At 36.1% G+C, this 18,895-nt stretch overlaps 2 protein-coding genes across 2 annotated transcripts; one reads left to right on the top strand and one right to left on the bottom strand.

Moving 5' to 3' along the window:
- Positions 1–906: 906 nt before the first annotated feature.
- LOC106131591 (biotin--protein ligase) lies at positions 907–15,492 on the top strand. Its single transcript, XM_060949956.1, has 14 exons — positions 907–1,354; positions 1,511–1,770; positions 2,552–2,705; positions 2,839–3,658; positions 3,973–4,168; positions 4,585–4,709; positions 6,095–6,227; positions 6,501–6,677; positions 9,879–10,067; positions 10,874–11,059; positions 11,172–11,278; positions 11,750–11,850; positions 12,345–12,561; positions 12,937–15,492. Exons 1-14 carry the CDS (start codon positions 1,219–1,221, stop codon positions 13,109–13,111), a joined length of 2,976 nt encoding a protein of 991 aa, XP_060805939.1. The 5' UTR covers positions 907–1,218; the 3' UTR covers positions 13,112–15,492.
- Positions 15,493–15,494: 2 nt separating this feature from the next.
- Positions 15,495–18,486, bottom strand: LOC106131419 (regucalcin). The gene is made up of 6 exons (XM_060950132.1): positions 18,468–18,486; positions 18,082–18,393; positions 17,656–17,853; positions 17,197–17,412; positions 16,733–16,848; positions 15,495–15,961 (listed from the first exon to the last, which is right to left on the bottom strand). The coding sequence occupies exons 1-6, from the start codon at positions 18,484–18,486 to the stop codon at positions 15,710–15,712; spliced, it is 1,113 nt and encodes a 370-aa protein (XP_060806115.1). The 3' UTR covers positions 15,495–15,709.
- Positions 18,487–18,895: the final 409 nt, after the last annotated feature.

Raw genomic sequence — 18,895 nt, forward strand, 5'->3', positions numbered from 1 at the left:
AGTTGTAACAAGATTTCAGCCTGTGGAAGAAAAAGCCCTGTCGAGATCATTAAAAAACGCTATATATAACCGAATTACACGTGGGCGAAGCCGCGGGCGGAAAGCTAGTTGATGCTATAAATCATTTTGAAAACCGGAACTGTTGGTGAAGAACCGCATGATGTTCCGGCTAAAATATGTATGTATGTATTTACTACTCCATCTCTTTCCTATGGATGTCGTTAAAGATGACTTAGGAATCACGTCTTAAAGATTGTTGTCTCTATCTACCCCGTAAGGGATAAAGTCGTGATTGAATAAATGTATCTATGTCTTCTTTCTCCTGGCTTTACTCTCGGTTCCCTCATTTCTCTGGAGAGGAGCCCGGGGTATGTTTTTGACCATGGACCCTTGATTGGGTGAGTCAAGTTTTTACACAAAGCGACTCCCATTTGACCTCAGTAACCTTTGCAGGTAAACCTGACCTTTATTAGATCCATGGTTACTCATTTAGTTGCCTGAATGTGCACGTTTCCTCACGATATTTTCCATCACCTTAAACCAAACTAATGTAATAAATGTATGTATAATATTTTACATGAAAAGTAGTTAAACCACTGAACCGACCTTCATGATATATTCATGGAGACAGTGTTCTTTTCACATAGGTGAGGAATAATAGAAATAAGCAAAAAATACATTGCCCTCCTATCGCAGTCGGGTAAAAACAAAGCTTAATTCACATTTTCTTCGTTGCGTTCACAAGTCTTTTATTGACAATCCTTTTTTCCCTTGACCGAACGCATTGTTTTCTGACGTTTGGGATGCACGTTTCTGTAAACGCATATTACTTTCATGTTGGATTCACTCAACCATGAGAATTATGTCGAATAAAATGCATCTACATACATTGGAAATGAATGGTAAAAACGGAATGGAACGATCTTGGTTTTACGGGAATGTATGAGGTCTAAAGAATTTCTGAATTAATATTTGAAGCAAAATTTATCTTAATAAGTCCTATTTTCTTAGGCATCGCAGGCTTGTATTATAAAGAGCAAGGCATACATATCTTCTTATATTTTATTCAGTATAAATTTATTATATTACGTTACGTCGATCTTTCTTCGATGGACTTTAGAATCGATAACTTATTTCAATATTTATTATTGAAAATGATATCTTGAAACATTGTTTTTGTGTTGTGGTTCTGGTTGGAGTTCTGCGAGTGATATAATCATGTTGTTCACGCCGATTTACATAGCTATGACTTTCATAAAAACTTGGCGTATCAGGTCGTTCAGGGCCCGCCTGTTGGAATTTCTAAGCGGGAATACCAGTGTTGCATTTTGCAAAGTACCGGAAAATGCAGTAGGTAAGATCATTTAGTTTCACCGTCTTCACTTTCTTATTACTTATATATTATCCTGAGGGTGTTGGTATTTGTCTCTTGCCGCCAAACTCTTAGATAATATTTTACTAATCGTGAAACACCAGATAAATAATTTTCTATTTTTGGTAATATTTACAGAAACACCAACATTAAGTTCGAAGTTGTGTACCAATCCAAAAAATGCCTACCTGTGTGATTTGCTAGATTATACAAATACAACAAGGATTTGCAGTATGAAACCTACACAGTGCATAGAGATTAATGACTGGGTTTCATGTAATGGAGGCCTGCCATTGGGTTCCGGGGAACAGTGTCCTATCACAGATATGGATGTTGAAGTTCTGTTTGAATGTGAAATGGAACCACATGAAGCCAGCTCACATCATGATATAACTTATGTAAGATTTCCTGTTTATAAAATTTATGTTTATCTTATTTCTTTGACCTACTTCTTCTTCCTCCTGGCTTCAGTCCTGGTAACATCCTCATCCCTCTGAAAATGAGACTGGGGTATACCTTTGATTATGAATCCTGGACTGGGTGAGTCAAGTTTTTACATGCGATTCCCTATCTGACCTCCTCAACCTTTGCAAGTAAACCTAACCCATATTGGATCCATGGTTACACATTCAGTTGCCTGAATGTGCAAGTATCATCACGATGTTTTCTAAATGGAAACTCATTATACATTTGAATATAAAGATATTGCTTTTTTATATCACAAAGCTCTCTGAATATCTTACCCATTCCTAGGAAAACATACATACATAATCTAGATTTATTTAAAAATGTATAATTGTGCATTGTAGTGTTATTGTACAGTGCTACAAGTACCTTAAGCTTTCATTAATGTTCTATGGCAGGACGAAAATTGTATACTAAAAGATGTATTGTTCTCAAGTAATTGTCTGGTATACCTTACTGAGAAAAATAAAGATCTTTGAACAAAAAAGTTACACTTGCTATTAAAGCAATTTTAGATATCTTTTTTCTCAATGTTAATTAACCAATAAAATGTTGTAACTCTAGAAAAATATAGCCAATACAGAATACCATATTTTTATAAAATAAATAGATTTGAATAGATTTTTGTATTTTATTTTTTTTACGTCCTATCTGCATTATAATTACTGTTTGTATTTGTGACATTGCTAAGTGTTAATTATGTTAATGTTTCAGCTTGAGAATGTAGGCCAACCAGTGGCTTGGAAGGCGGGTTCACATTTAGCAATTGTTTTGAAGACTAATATAGAAAATCTTAGTGCCATTGGTTTTAATTTTGTTGGCGGAGAATTTGTCATAGACCACAAATTACCAGTTGTTAGAGTTCAAAGTAAGTATGTTACTTAGTTTTATTATAAGCTAAAATTGGACTTATGCAGTGCAGAAGTTTATTTTCCTTACATTTAGAATATGAAAGATGTTCTCTTGTTTTACGTTTATCTAAGAGTGATTTATATTTTTAGCTGTCCAATTATCTGGTGAACCAAACAAAGCTACTGACCCCTCAATGAGAAGTCTGCGAAGTGATATACAACATAGTCTGAAATGCCCACACAATGAATTCCAGTGGCAAGTGCATGCTGCTCTACTTAGAAAGCTGTCCAAAGTTGTAGATATCAAATCAGAAATAAGGAATGGTATAGAAATGAATGGAAGTCATGATCTCACATTAGATGTGCCTAGTAAGAGAATTACCTTAGCAGATGTTAGTGTCAATACAACCAAGTCTCTAACAGCCTCAGCTGAAGAAGATGATAAATCTGCAGAAGATCAAAAATCTCCAGAAAAGGCACAACCATTTGACATAAACATTCAAGACACGCCAGAGCAGATAATTGAAAGAGTTGAGAAAAAATTAGAAAGAACTCCAGAAAAGAAAAAAGAATCTAACGAAAATGATTTGGTTGTTGAGAATGTGACTGTGGAAATACAACATAATATTACACCCAAAAAATCAAGTTTAAAGTTAGATTTGAAGAAAGGCACTAGTCAACTGTCCACTTCGTTACTCAATATATCCAGTCAAATTAAATCTGTCACAACTCACAAAAGAATAGTGAGCAGAACAGACCCAAAAAAGTCCCAACCAATTGTAGAGACGTTTCCACAGATCAAAGAAGATACTCAAAATGCCTCTTCGTCTCAACAAAGTACGCCGAAATCGGCGAAATGTTCCCGTCCATTAGTTAATACTAAGTCGCCGAATGTGGTGATATATTCAGATAGTATAGTGGCTAGAGATAATCTCGAGGCGTCGTTAAGAAAAGTCTTGGATTGCGAGAGGTTTGTATTTATATTTGTAGTTTAGGTTCTAGTTTGCTACTGGCCGAGATATGGCCCTAACGACAGTTTACTTCCTTTTATCTCGAGAAATTACCTTATTTCCATACTTGTTTTTTCTCGTCGGCTTAGGGTACTGTTGATCTGCTTTTTCCCAGGATGTAAAATCAAAGTTTGTTCTTGTAGGCTTTCCTTCTCTAATGTTCCTATTCACAATCTCCTTGTATATTTCTTAGTCCACTTGCTTTCAGTCATCCTCTTACCTTATTCTTAAATCGTTATTATATTAGATTAGTTAGATTAATTGTATGTGTCAGGTACACGTTATACAGCGTGTCTCGTTCCGCCCTGGAGGCGGGCGCGTGGCGCGGGCGCGCGGCGCTGGTGGCGGTGGCGGGCTGCGTGGGCCGCGCTGCGCCGCTCCTACTGGCGCATCTGCTGGACGGCGGCCGCTTACTGGCTCTCTGCTCCGACTTGCTGCATACCGTGCTGCCGTATTATAAGACTGCTGAAGTATGTATTTCCGAGATTCATAAAAAATAAAAAGCACAGAGAAACATAATAAAATTACTATGGACCTCATGCAAGACTCAGAGCTGCTCAGAGAATTATACATCAGGAAATCTGTATTAGACCGAATTAGCAGACAGCCCAGGGCCTTATTAGGCATTTTAAATACAACAACAAGTTTATAACAATGTGTACAAGCAGCTGGCATGCACTATGTTTTTTCAGCATCAACTGATCTGGTCTAAAAATAACTGCTTTGAGCAGAAAGACACTACATTCAGATCACTTTCAATGCCGGAAATATTTGAAGACAGTGATGAAAATGATGACATATAAAATAATTAATAACCAAAAAAAAAAGATTATGTAGATATATTTAATAGTCAATAATTTTATCTAACAAAATAATTATTTTTAAGGTTCGAGAAAATGAAGTAGTACAATTTTCCTATGACAAATGGCAGTCAGTCAAAATGAAGCATCACATATTTTGCTACCAAGCGTCGCCCGCTAAAAAACAATTCTCCACTGAGAGTGATAGACAGTAAGTTATCAATATTTATCTTTATTCATACAATTTTGTACATCAGTATGATTACTAACCAATGCTCTTTTAGAAAGGAAACCAACATCTTCAGGCACCCTGGCTGTGTAAATGCTAGCTGTGTAACCGTGATCCAATATGGGTTAGGTCTGCAAAGGTCGCGGAGGTCAAACGGGAGTTGTACTTTTTAAAATCTTTGCTTTCCCATTCCGGACCTGGTAAATAAGGTTCACCCCAAGCTTCTCTTAAAAGAGATAAGAGTGTAACCGGGACTAACACCAGGAGGAACCAGAAATCAATATTTTGCTAATATAATAATCTAATGCTGATAATATTACTCTTGTACCTATCCACTGAAATGTTCAATGCATTTTCAGAGCAAGTCAGGAAAATAATATTTATCGGTATGCAATTTTTAACTCTGACATATTTGCTATATTTTATTTAAAAATAGTGCATAATTTAAGTTTTTATTCACAATATATTTATTATAGAGTTATACTGTAGAGAACAATTTTTTTAACATATATGAAAAAGACCATCAAATACAATTATTTATTTTCTGAAGCATGCGACTTTTAAAATTATGTCACGCCATTATATTTGAAACATGGCTTATGATAAATTAAAACTTACGATAAAAGTCTCGATTAAAATTAACCAATATTAAACTCTCGCTTTTATAAATAATACTGGTATTAAACACATACGTAACGTAACTAAATCTTATCTCGGATGTTATAATGATCCGTGGTCACGGAGCGACCGGTCATACGTACGTTACGTGCGCGTTTAATACCTGTATTTATTTATATATCGATTAAAATTATTTGCATGCTATTATATCCCTTCCCTCATCAAGCCTGTTTTTAATATTTTGAACTTCGAAGTTGTATACCTAGTTATTAATGCTTCGTTTATATTGCTAGCAACATTGAGTTTACCAAACAACTTGTGAAAGTAAAATTTATATGCCCTCATTTTTCAATCAGCCGATCTTGTTAATATTTTAAAACGATTGGCATGACAAAAAAAAATTTTACCTTATCATAAAGGATTATAGAAATCAAATTGTACTTATAATACTAGAAGTGCTTAAGTAGTAAGTACTTGTAAATGTGACGTCGCAACAGATTGTAATCACCACCATCAGTCACTAAACGTTTTCATATAGCGTCCCAATTCTGAGTTTTATTTGACACATTAGAACATTATAAAAGATTGACAAATAGCGTATACCAGAATAGTCGAATCACACAAATAGATCTAGGTATTTACATATGTGAGTCAAATACAATAAGTATGGCATTATTCCGATTTCTTTGTTTCCTGTACATTGGGCTCACATTTTGACAGAAATAAGAACCATGTTTGATAATTACCAGGCCGTCCAAATATACTGGTCACCCGGGCCACGAGCTAGACATCCAGGTCCTGGCTTCGGAGGAAACCTGGCGAACACCGTCCTTGCTGCTGGCCACCGATCTCACCAATAGTGGGCAAGCTATCTTTTCACAGGTGTGTTCCCATTGGCTACTTAAACTAATCTAAATTATTGGTTTTTCACTGTCCAATGGGAAGAAGATTTGGTTCCAGATTTGAAAATTCTTGACAATTCTTAATATTTTCCCGCATTGTGACTCCGCGAACATTATCTTGTGTTGCGTGCTTTGTTAAAAAGAGCACCGTTTCTTGATGGACATACTGGCATGTCATACTTATATGACCAGTATTTACTGTTCTCGATAACTCATTCGATAAAATAAAAAAATATTATTTAATCACCCCTAGATTCACTTAGAAGCGGACCCATGCGACTACCTCGGCGAGGAAGCCGTGAAAAGCAACGAGGCCAGGATAGGGATCCTGCACAAGATCATGGGAGACATCTTGGGGCTCCACGTGCGGGACCCCCATCAGATAGTGGAGGTGGAATTCACCCGGGGGTTCTTTCTCGGGAACCACGTGGTAAGTGACAGTAGCTCCGGTGTATTTTCGCATCGCCATTATAGTAGATTGCTGAGCGTAGACGTTTATACTATGTTGATAAAACTGGTTAACTAGTTGAGAATGCGATAAGGTATTATATTATTCCACCTTTTCTACCAAATCCTGTGCAATAAATTCTGTTATTTTATATACGTACGTAGTAAGACCTAGCAGAGAACCATACACTTACTATCCTGGGGTTGGCATGGCCCACCCAGCCCATCCCATCCTACGCCAATGAGTTAAGCACAATAGAATTTTTGATCTCTATAAGATCTGTATATAAATGTTACCATATCATATCCCTTTTTTAATAAAATTATATTAATACTTATATTAACGATAGTTAATATAAACGTCTATGTAAATAATAAGAAATATTCAGAACACTATAATAGTAACTTGTTATTGTGATAGCTGCATATATTTAGATGTATGAGTTATATATAGGCAAACAATGTAGTCTGACCAGAGGCATTAATTTATACACTTTTCAACGAATATAGATTTAGTACACTTTACCTTATGTTATAAAAGTTTTGATGTGTAAATAAAAATAATTTTCTGTGTCCGCAATATATTATTTAATTGCTTTCTTGTTCAAACATATTTTATTTGGTGTACTAAATTTAAAAATAAGTTAACAATAACAATTTGGTATGAAAAATCATACCTTTACTTTCTCGGGTTTTCTCACAGATTGATTAAAGATAATTCTTTGTATATCTTTGAGTTATTATCTCGTAACATAAGTTTCGAACTTATTTCGTGGCTAACACAGCCTAAGTAATTTGTCTCGTGTATATTTTTTACTAGAGGCCGCCCGCGACTTCGTCCGCGTTGAAACAGTATCTTTATTATAATGAAAAGTATGATATGTAATAATCATTCCGTGGGAACTCCGGGATAAAAAAACCTATATGTTATTCTGAGTCTTCAGCTACCTACATACCCAATTTTATCGTAATCGGTAACTTTCGCATTTATAATATTAGTAGGATTAAATGAATCTGTGAGAATACCATTTTATTGTTATACATATTTTTTCATTGGTTTTAAAAAATATTGTTTGAAAGAATGGTCCATATATTACTGACCACACAATTTAAGGATCAAATTATTTTAATCCAATAAAAACTGATCGGTTAAGTAGACAATTTGTATCATCCTTTTCTAACTGACTTCGAGATACATTCAATATGAGACAACATATCACTGTTGATTGGAATTAAGTTTAGGTAGAAAGCTTTTAGTTCACCGTCATCTGGTCATCATCACTAATGATACAAGTAACGTACGATACTACCGTCACATCAGCACTATGTATTCTTGTGACGTTTGTCTTAAAACTGCACAGTACACGACACATTTTGTTTTTGCTTTTTGAGGTAACTAGAAATACTATTATGAGAAGATTTTTATTCGCTGTGCATTCATTACATATAATAAACAAGGGTTAAGTAATGATCAGTTTCATTGTAAACGACAGTTGTATTGTTGTTAACTAGTGAAAAGTGCTGTTCAGTAATTTTTTGAATTGTTTATTTTTCGCCCGTTTATTGACCGTCCACCCATTGGAGATGCGATAGGAATAAAATACGAGCATCTAAACGTAAAATTAAATTGAAATTAATTTTTGAATGAGAGTAAATCTAGCAAATTATCAAAACAACAAAAACATTACCTAGTCTTGTGACGTTGTTCATGTTTCACAAGTAATTCTGTTTTATCAATATAGTATTTTTAAACCACACTAACCTACACAAATTTGAAATAAGAACATGCTAATCGAAGAAAACATAGTGCTGTGTCATTATTAAGTTGATTTTAGATGAAATAAAGTGACATTGAGGGTGTTGTTCAGGCGGCGTGGCCGTCGGGCGGCGCGGGCCACCTGACGGTGTGATCCCCGGTGAGCGCGCGGTCCATTGGACGCTGTACACGGCTTAAACGCCGGGGTTCCAAGTGTGAGCGAGCTATGTACTGTAAAGATTAATAAAATACGTTGATTAAAGCTGAAATGCAGGTTTTAGTTGCTGACATTTTGCCATGTGACCTATATATGCTACATGGTTAAATATCAGCAAGTATATCGTAGGTACCACCTACTATGAGTTCGAACCCTTTTTCCTTGTAGGTCGATGCTAGATAGATAGGTAGGTACACACCGGCTCCTAACAGTCTAGATGAAAATATTTCGAAGTCTTGCAGTGGACTTCATACATGGATACAATCAATTTTTCAAATACCTACATACATGCAAATATCGAAGAAGAAAATGTCAGAATCCTAGACCCGAACCTAAGTACCAAAGCATAGTCTCAAAATAGTATTTAGTTCTCTAGCCCCGACTAATAGGTGTTGGTACCTACTCGTGTATAATGCCGCTCACACTTAGACGACCCGGCTAGTTTTTGTAATACATACGCTTCAGTTTTGAATATATTGTTTTCAAAATTTTACCACTTGCTTCAAATAATACTTGCTTGAAGCACTATCTTGTATTTTATTTGATGCTGTGTTTGTGTTGTGCTTTTTTAATAAAATATATGCTAGTATATACGGGCACAACACTCTATACCGGATGAGATTTGTATTCACTTCTTCTTGGTTTAATTTGTCGATGCTTTTGATTCATGAAGAATTAATTCATACCTGTATGCATGTTTTTTTTTCTTATGATTTTTGATGTTTCTTAATATAGGTATTATCTCTTTGGAACTTTTATAGACCTCTAATTGTTACATAATTCCATAAAGTCAATTTCGGTGAAACTTTAATGCTAGCTCTCATTTTCTAAAAGTAAACTCTGTACATATTATATGTTAGGACTTTAAAAATGCGTTTGGAATTGGTATGTAGATACGCTAGCATTTGTATTTATAAATACATTTATCAACTTTTATTCTAAAAACCATTACTAGAGTTCATCTTCTATTTAACGAAATGATCTCTCTTTTACACGTGATATTACTTAGTTTGTAGTTTAAAAATGAATCTTTATCTGAATAGGTCATTTTACTCTGAATTGTACTAGTTTTGGTCGTATTTTCTTCCTATTTTCGCTGAGAAATCGGATCTCTAAAATTATTTTCAAATATTAAGTCAAATTCATCCAGTAACAAAAAAAACTTATCCAAATTCAAATTTCAATCTGTTAAAAACTAAGAGCATTTTCAGGACAAATTAGCACTTATAGAGCGGTTGTGCCCGTCATCGGAGGCCGGCAAGCGGGTGCAGAATCTTGGGGAGTTGACCATACAGTGGTGCCTCAGAGACGAAGCCGCGATAGAACCTCCTTCGCAGACCTTCATGCCGGTCCACGTGTACGAGTGCCCGGAACACTTCTCTACTGTTGAATATTATGATGTAAGTTATAAATCCTACTGTTATCTTAACATTAATAGTTACCTGCGAACTTAAATCTTGCTCGCGATTATTTTCAACACCATCTCAAAAAAACAAAAATTCGTAGACTGCTGTCATACATTTTAATTATTATTAATCTTGAAAACGACTGTAAAAGGTAGTACTGTAAATTTATTCAGAAACAATAACTGAATTATTTGATGACTTTTCGTGCCAAACGAACTAAACTTATAAATTAGGTAAATGTGTCCCATTAAACATTGAATGAAAATTATTATATTTCTCTTCTGCAGGGTGACTTTTAATTCAACTGCATAAATTTAACGGTTAAGTGTGCTCATCTAAAGGATATTTAAAAACGTTAAAAGAAAAATATTGGTTCATATTTCAAAAAGTAAGAAAAAAAATAAAAGTATCAAAATCCACGATCCTAAATACGTAATAGGTATCACCCCGGCCGGCGGAAAAGCGACGCGTAAGATTCAGAGGTCAACGACACAATTCATTCAGCTGAGCGATCTCGACAACTCTGTACTTGATCTTGATACTAGAAAAATAATTTAGACATTTATGTACATTTTTAGTTTTAATTTCTTTTTGTAGTATTGGTCTTTAATAAAGCGTGTGACGTAGTTTTTGAGGGTTTTTTAAATGTGAAAATGATGACGTTTAATTTAAATAAAAATAGGCTCAAACGGCTCAGAAGCATGGGTATAGTCTATGTTTAAAAGGATGCAGTTGTTTTAAATGTCACCCTGTATATCAGTCGTTCGGCACAGGTATTTTAACTTTTTATACCGTTCCAGAATTTGACATCGCGGCAAGTCGGCCGCCTAATAATCTACGCGGACGTAGCCACCACCACGATGTGTATGGTGGAGCGTCCGCTGTGTCACGGCGTCGGGGCCGTGGCGCGGCGGATGCGGGCCGGCCGCGGGCGGGCGCGCAACGCCTGGCTCGCGCCGCCCGGGGTCGCCGCCATCTCGCTGCAGGTAGCATGTTACACTCCGCCGGGACGTAGCTATGGCACACTCCACTATATTGTCTATGGCCAAAAAATTGTTTTTGAATGGACTTCTTCACAATTATTCGTAATGATTTCAGTTGTGGATGAAGATGTCTCCGATAATTCCGCTGGTACAGCATGCGGCCGCGCTGGCGGCTGTGAGAGCCATACGGTCGCAACCCGCCTATGAACATCTCGATATTAGGTAATTAGATTCATAATACATATACATAAAAATAACTCTAAAGAGATAGGCAGAGACTTTCCACAAGCCATTAATGCATTGCATACACCTTTTGCTCTATCTTCATTCGTCATTCAGATGAACAAAAGAAGAATGCAGAGATCAAGGCACAAGTGGTGTGGGTTAACCTTGAAATAATAAGGCAATAATATGTTGACTCCGTATCCCATCCATCATTTTGTAGATTCATTTTTTACTACAAAATGATCGATGGGATATGGAATCATGACAACCAAATGGTAAAATTAAATTTGTCGTTCTAGTCCGTAGCGAAACTAAAGCATTAAAATTTTTTAAGTTATTTTAAAATCAGTTGATAATTCGATTAATTATTTATAATTCCCTCCAACTCATTCCTTTATTTTATTTTCACTAGTTAATTAATTAGTCTGTACAACATGGAGTTAATTTTGTGACAATTTTGTATTACAGGTTGAAATGGCCTAATGACATCTACTACGGGCGCGAGGTGAAGATTGGAGGGAACCTCACTCTGGCGAATTGTATGGGGGATGACATTATTATCGTTACAGGTAAAGGATAAAAGCCATAACAAATAATATCAAAACTAATCTAATGGTTAATAACCGCAATGGCTTTGTGAAATGGGTTTTACAGCATTCTTGTCATCCTTTCGAGACACTGCCTCCCGACCATACTTAATGCGTAACCTAACCCGATCCACATAACGAACGTTTTTTATTAACAGAGGCTAAGGTTCCTATGTTTGTTGAATTCTTGAACCCCGAATGATTCATGAATATATATATGATCAAATCAATAATACATAATTCATCACGTTTCATCCTTTACGGCGATAGACAGAACAAACAGTCTTGAGAAGACTGATTGGCCCCGTGTCAGCTGCATGTGGAAGCTTAGTGATAGTGGCTATCCTATCGCCTAAAAGAAGACTCCTTAGTCTAGCCTTTCCCTTAGAGAAGTGAAGCAGCTAGCACACACCGTGTTTTTTTTTTCTCTACCGCACCAGGTGTAAAATAAAATTCATACTATATCTCCCTTTCAGGCACAGGCATGAACATCACGAACAGCGTGCCCACAACTTGCATCAACGACATAATCTCCGACCACAACCGCCGCCACGGCACCAACCTCGCGCCCATTTCCATCGAGATCTTCCTGGCGCGGTACTGCTCACAGCTCGAGAGGATTCTAGATTACCTGGACTCGGAGAACGGTGTTCAGGCATTGCTGGAGCAGTACTACCAGTATTGGATGCACACGTGAGTCACTTCAGTACTTTCTGTGTGGCCTCTTTGATAATGTCACTAATTCTTTCCCATTGTTTCTATTTGCCATTGGAAAACTTTAATCTTTCTCAGTGTAATCCATGCCTAATATGAAGTAATCCACTAAGTTTTGGTTGAGGTCTTATAATTACTTGCAAAATTTCTTAACGAATGTTTTCCTTATTGTTACATCGTTTTGCTACATTTTAGCTTAATCTATTGGATTTGTGTGAGAATGATGATGATGAGCATACTTTCTAGAGTGAATATTAAAATTTTCTAAAATACTCCACTATGGCCCCGACAAATACTTGACTCCCTTCTTAAGGAGATTCAAACGACACGCTTATCAAAATGTACTCTTTCCAGCGGCGAGCCAATCCGCGTCCTGCAAGCGGGGTCATCGACCCCCGTGTCGGGCCACGTGGCGGGCGTGGACGCGGCGGGCTGGCTGCTCGTGGCCACGCCCGCCGGCGAGCTCCGGGTCGCGCCGGACGGCAACACCTTCGACATCATGACGGGGCTCATCGCGCCTAAACTCTAGACAGGTAACTACATACACGGTAGTCTCATCAGCTTTTGGAGGGAGGGGGTAGGTTTCAGGTAAACGGTAGTCTGTCTGATAGGGCTGGGAGCTCGATTTTTTTCGACATGTTATTTTATATAGCTTAGGTCGCCCTGACGGCAAATTTCGAAACTAAAACGATTCTCACCGCGTGTAATCTAGAGCAGGTAGAGTAGGGTTCAATCACCGGTGTGGGAGAGGGGCTTGGTTTGACATAACATTTTTAAAATGGGGTTAGGCTGCTCGTGGTCACGCCCACCAGAGCAAGTCGCCCCGGAGGGCAACACCATCAATATAACTGCTGAACTCATTGCGATAGTAAGATAGGGGGCAAAATCGTTTCTAAATTTAAAAAAATTAAGTTCCAATTGTCAGGCTCAACGTTAAGATCTGTAAATTGACATTATAGATAAGAGTTTTGGCTGATAGTATCAGGACTATGAGAATAAGGCTTATTATATAATTTATTTACATATGTATGTTATAATTTTTTGAGGTTCTTAGTACACAGTTTTGTATTATGGAAATAAAATTTTCTTTAATATTGAGTGATAGTTGTCAGTAGTGTATCTATATTATTGTCGAGCTGAATAGAAATCTTAAATTACTACTCGAATGAGAATTTAATTGTGATAGTTGTTTAGATAGAGTAGATCAGAAATAAATATACATTATTTTGTTTTCCTAGACTATACTGCCACTATCTAAATTAGTATAATCCAATATAAAATAATACATATAACGTGTAGAAAAAAAACACTTTATTATAAATATAAGCATAAAAATAGTGTTGCGTAAATCACACTGGAAAAAATGAAAGCTAGGCTCCATTTCTTACAATGCTTTCTCGCGTACGTACGCGTATGTTCGATGGTTTAAAATAATGAATAAGGTCAGAGAAGAGAGTCAGTCATATATAGATGGAGCCTAACTTCTTCGTTCTGTAGAAAAAGAAGTGAATTATTTCATAGACTATATCAGATAGGTACGTCAGCGAAAACACTGCCAGTGTCTTTATATATTATTGTAAAATCAGGGTACACTCTGATATATGTGTGGGTGGAATCCGTTCATAGTTTAAAGTGAACGCAAGCTTGATGGAATGCCTTAGTTATTTATTATTCATGATCGATAGCGAAACTCTTCAGAAACATCTTCAAAAAATGTGTGGACGTGGATATAGAAATTGTAGTAGTATATCCAAAGCAATATTATATGTCTGGGAAAGACGTCCAACTGGAATTGTATTTTATGATCAATTGATGATTGATACTAAATGATTAAGTACGGCAATGGTTTGAAAAATTGCAAATAATTGTAGTCAATTAAATTGCACATTGGATGCTATGTGTAAAATTGTACTTAAATTGTGTTGGAATCTCTTAAATACCTTTGTGGTATTCATTCATAAACAAATTAATTTGATACATAACCGAAAGGAAAATGCTGATTTTAATTGGTTAATACACTGACGAGTGCATGTGTACCTAACGGCATACAAGTAAATTTTACGCTATAAGCAATATTTTGTATAATCGTTGCAAACACCTCGAATACGAGCTAAAACGACCGATAAAGCTGGGCATTCAACGCAAATTGTAGTTGATACAAATTTATTTGTTCTACCTCAGTGATTCTGCTTGCCAATCCACAATATAGTGAACAAATATATTTTATACTAGTGTTACACTGTTAAACAATTTCATTTTTACAATCAAGTAGATGCTTTAAATATAGAACTACTAGTCATTAATTGTTATAGAAAATAGCAATATATACAGCGTTGAAAAAAATATGAAAGTTATAACGTGTGTAATGCTTAGTTTCTCTTTTTATATTTGGTTTGTGTGTCGAAAACGTGCCTAAAGTGTGTATGCGGTTGCGCATCCTACAGTATAGTTATATATACTCATATTCATAGGTTGTACTGTAAAGTAGCATCATGGCTACTTCCGCCATATTTTTTCAATTTATTGACATATACTTAAAGTTTTCGATTTATATTTTATGGAATTAACTTAGAGTGCCATTAAGTGATATTTTTTAGTATACTGGTTTAAGGGAAAAATAAATTTTAAAAGCTTCTTTAAAATTATATTATTAGAAAAAAAAACACCAAAATATATAAGATACAGCTTAAAAATATTTTGTTGTGACTTGCTCATTAAAGTGGGCTTTTAAATATCACAGAATTAAGCAATTTAAAATATTTTAAGCATTAGTGTCGTCACAATTGTTGTAATTAAAATTAATCTATTAAACAAAAATCTAGTCATCTTTCGCTGTTGTGTCGTGATGTTACGTTAAATCGGTGATGGAGTCTAAGATGTTATACAATTTCTTGTTACATTATTCTCGTTGTATTCTTGTCCTCTAATAAATTATTTCAGAAAATTTTCTTTTTTATTTCCATACAAAATTTATTTTACAACAGTCCAATTAAACGAATTTCATAACAAAAATCCTATCCTCACACTCTGTGATACAAACTTTGGAGGCTACATTTTTATTCATATCCCAAGAAATCCCAGTAAATACCAATGTTCACTTTAACATACATACTTATATAATCCTAGACTACCGATACTCGTCAGCATTTTCGAAAGCCACTTTAAAGCTGGGTACTCCCGCAGTTCCTGTATTTGTTAGTATAAAAAGGGAACCTGCTAGCGGCTCGTGGGATGAGAATTCCTGATCCATGTTCCTTCGGGAGGTGGTCACAATGAGCTGGTCCAAGTCGGGACCTGCCCAACCTACGGAACTCACGCCAGTAACTGGTAACTCATATAGTTCGATTATTCGCTTTGCGTTTGGATCGACTCGTATAACCTAAAAAATACGGTGAGTAAACAATAGTTTTAAGAAGTCCTGGCTATAACTGGTAGATTCTGCGCGGAACGCTAGATAGACTGTACAAAAGTCTCATGCTATATTTACTAATTTATGTTCACAGAAAACATCGAGAATGATAAACAAAATTACATAGGTGCTGCTTATTTCAAAAGAAATCTCTTTCAGCAGACCCCAGAAAGGTGACATGATGGCAAGGGTGACAGGCGTGTACTACACACACGTGTGTGTGTAGTACCTACACGCCTGTCACACAACTATTTATACACATACATAAATAAAATATAAAATACATAATGGAAATACCAAATAATAAACTTACATAAAATATATACAATAAGTTCCAAATTAGCAAGGCTTGGAGAGGTAATAATAATTTTTAATAATTCACATATCTCGGAAGGCAATGAGTTCCATCTAACGGCACATGCAGAGAAAAAGTTAGAGGAAGTGGCTGTACGACGTATTGGCAGTTTAAGCATGGTTCTACGATGGGACCTGCATGGAGTATCGACAGGACAAGCAAAGGTTGCGCAGGTATGAGGAGTAAGCAGGATTATAGAGAATATTATGAAGAAGGCAAAGTATTCTCATATTTCTACGCAGACGAATGGGCAGCCAGTTCAGTTGCCTGCGAAACTTTCGAGACGTGATCATACTTCTCAAGGCCAAAAATGAATCAGATACACAAATTCTTTAAAATATTTTTCATATTTTTGTGGTAAAGTAAGTTATTTATAGACAACTCACCGACCCTCCAAACATCAAAGCCACCCAAAGCATTCCATCTTTATCTATAGTCATGCCATCGGGTGTAGCTTTTTCATATCCATATTCTGTAATGTCAAATATAGTGCGACGCTTGCCTGAAAACAAACAATTAAATAAAAAATAAAAAATTAAAGTAATAAATAAAACAATACTACATTCACATAACATACGTATAATCACGTCTTCCTCCCTTACGGAGTAGACAGCAAACAGTCTCGCAAATACTGAAAGGCCACATTCAACCGTATACCTTTTAATGATGGAATTGAAATTCAAAAAAGTAGTCCTAGGTTGCTAGCCCATCGCCTAAAAGAAGAACCCCAAGTTTATTAGCCTTTTCCTTGATTGACTTTTACTATGCACGGGAAGATAATCAGCTGACACATACTTCGTTTTTCTTTTCTATGAGACTAGGATGGAAGGATGAATTATTAGAAACTTACTTATATGACCCCTTTCCAAGTCAAAGTCGAAGGCCTCAATCTTCTTAGTTGCCGAGTCTATATAGTATAGTACGGAGTTGTTCAGTGACCACGCCAGGGCGTTGGAGATGGAGACGGGCTTCAGAACCACGTGCGGGAAGAAGTCTGGCTGCTCGAACTTGTACAGGGCGCCGTTGTCGGGCACCACCATATTCCCAGATTGTGCTCCCTTGGTACCTTTTAATAAAATCAGTTAGCTTTAAGAAATACAATATTACTCAATTTCGGGCGGTAATCAACGCCATGTTGGGCCCTCATCCTTATGTATCAGTAGATCGACACCATACATGTTACCTCACTTACATGAGGCCTCTTTGCACTCGGATGGCGGTTTCGTCTTAGCCTTCTAGGGATTATTACCAAATATGCAATTATTTTATGATTTTATGTATGTTATGTATGCAAGTATTACTGAATTACCAGCCCACAGTCTACCGAGCGCGTCCGCCTTTCCCTCATTGAGTGTGTTGTCAGGTTGCCCCTGGTCCACCAGTGTTACGAGTCGCAGCCCAGCGCTACCTTCGACTTCCCAGTCAAGAAGATATAACTCTGATTTGACGCCAAGCAGAACTCTGTTACTATTCTGGATCGGTACGATAAAATTAACTTCGCCATAGTCTGTAAACAAGAAGAAATTTTGAGGAAGGCAAAGATATAAAGATAAGGGCTGATCTCAGTCTAAGAAGACAAGGGATTTTTTACACTATGAAGCTGTAATATATGCTCTATGAGTTTGTAAAAAATTGTAAATATTGTCTGCACGTACGTTAGTATAGAAGAAAGTTGATGTTTGCACACTACGCTAAAAAAACCTTGAGCTTTGAAGAATAGGCCTTAAAATCTTACCGATATGCCGTTTAATTTGTTTTCCAGTGTTCCAGTCAAGAGCATGCACGTTTTGGTTGAGTGCATCCACCCAGTACAGCAAGTTAAGGTCCGGGTCACACACCGGACTCGTTGCGTGTTTGTATGTCACATTTGTGTACGAAAAAGTAGCATAGTTTACAGACGGAATAACTTCTATTGGTTTATTTGACTCCTGTCGTCTATGACTTCTAATTCTACTTAAAATCGAAGGATATTTCTGAAAAAAGTTCCTGTTGTAAGTGAGAGTAGTCGCAATAAGTACGTTATTTTTACTATCGGACTTTACAACAACTACAAAAATTTGACAGAAATTCTGATTCTTTAATGACCACAGCTAATTTGCAAATAATCAAATTCAAACTCACTTTTCTTCTTATATGACATGTCACGCCTAATAAATGAACTGAAAGAACCAACACAAATATAAAAACATATTTCCCGAACATTTTATACTTGAGAAATTGCAAATTTGTCTACGTATTATTTAGTACATTCCACTTGTATTTATAACCTCGGCTTCAATTAGTCTTCGTTATTACCATGCATACGTGAAACAAATTGGGGTTAGCTGAATTTGTAGGTATATCAGTATGTCCTAGTTTTATCGAGTGAGCTTAAGTTTGGAAATGACGCTGATAAAAATAGCCACAGTGCATCGTTATGACGTATTATTTCATTTATTTATAAAAAAGAGTTAGTTAAAAATTTAGATATCAATTTATTTATACCTAAATTAAGAAAAAAAAATACAAATAATTTTCCTCGTACGTTTACGTCGATTAATTTAATTACC

This window comes from Amyelois transitella, chromosome 20 (assembly GCF_032362555.1).
Source record: "Amyelois transitella isolate CPQ chromosome 20, ilAmyTran1.1, whole genome shotgun sequence".
NCBI classification, from domain to species: domain Eukaryota; kingdom Metazoa; phylum Arthropoda; class Insecta; order Lepidoptera; family Pyralidae; genus Amyelois; species Amyelois transitella.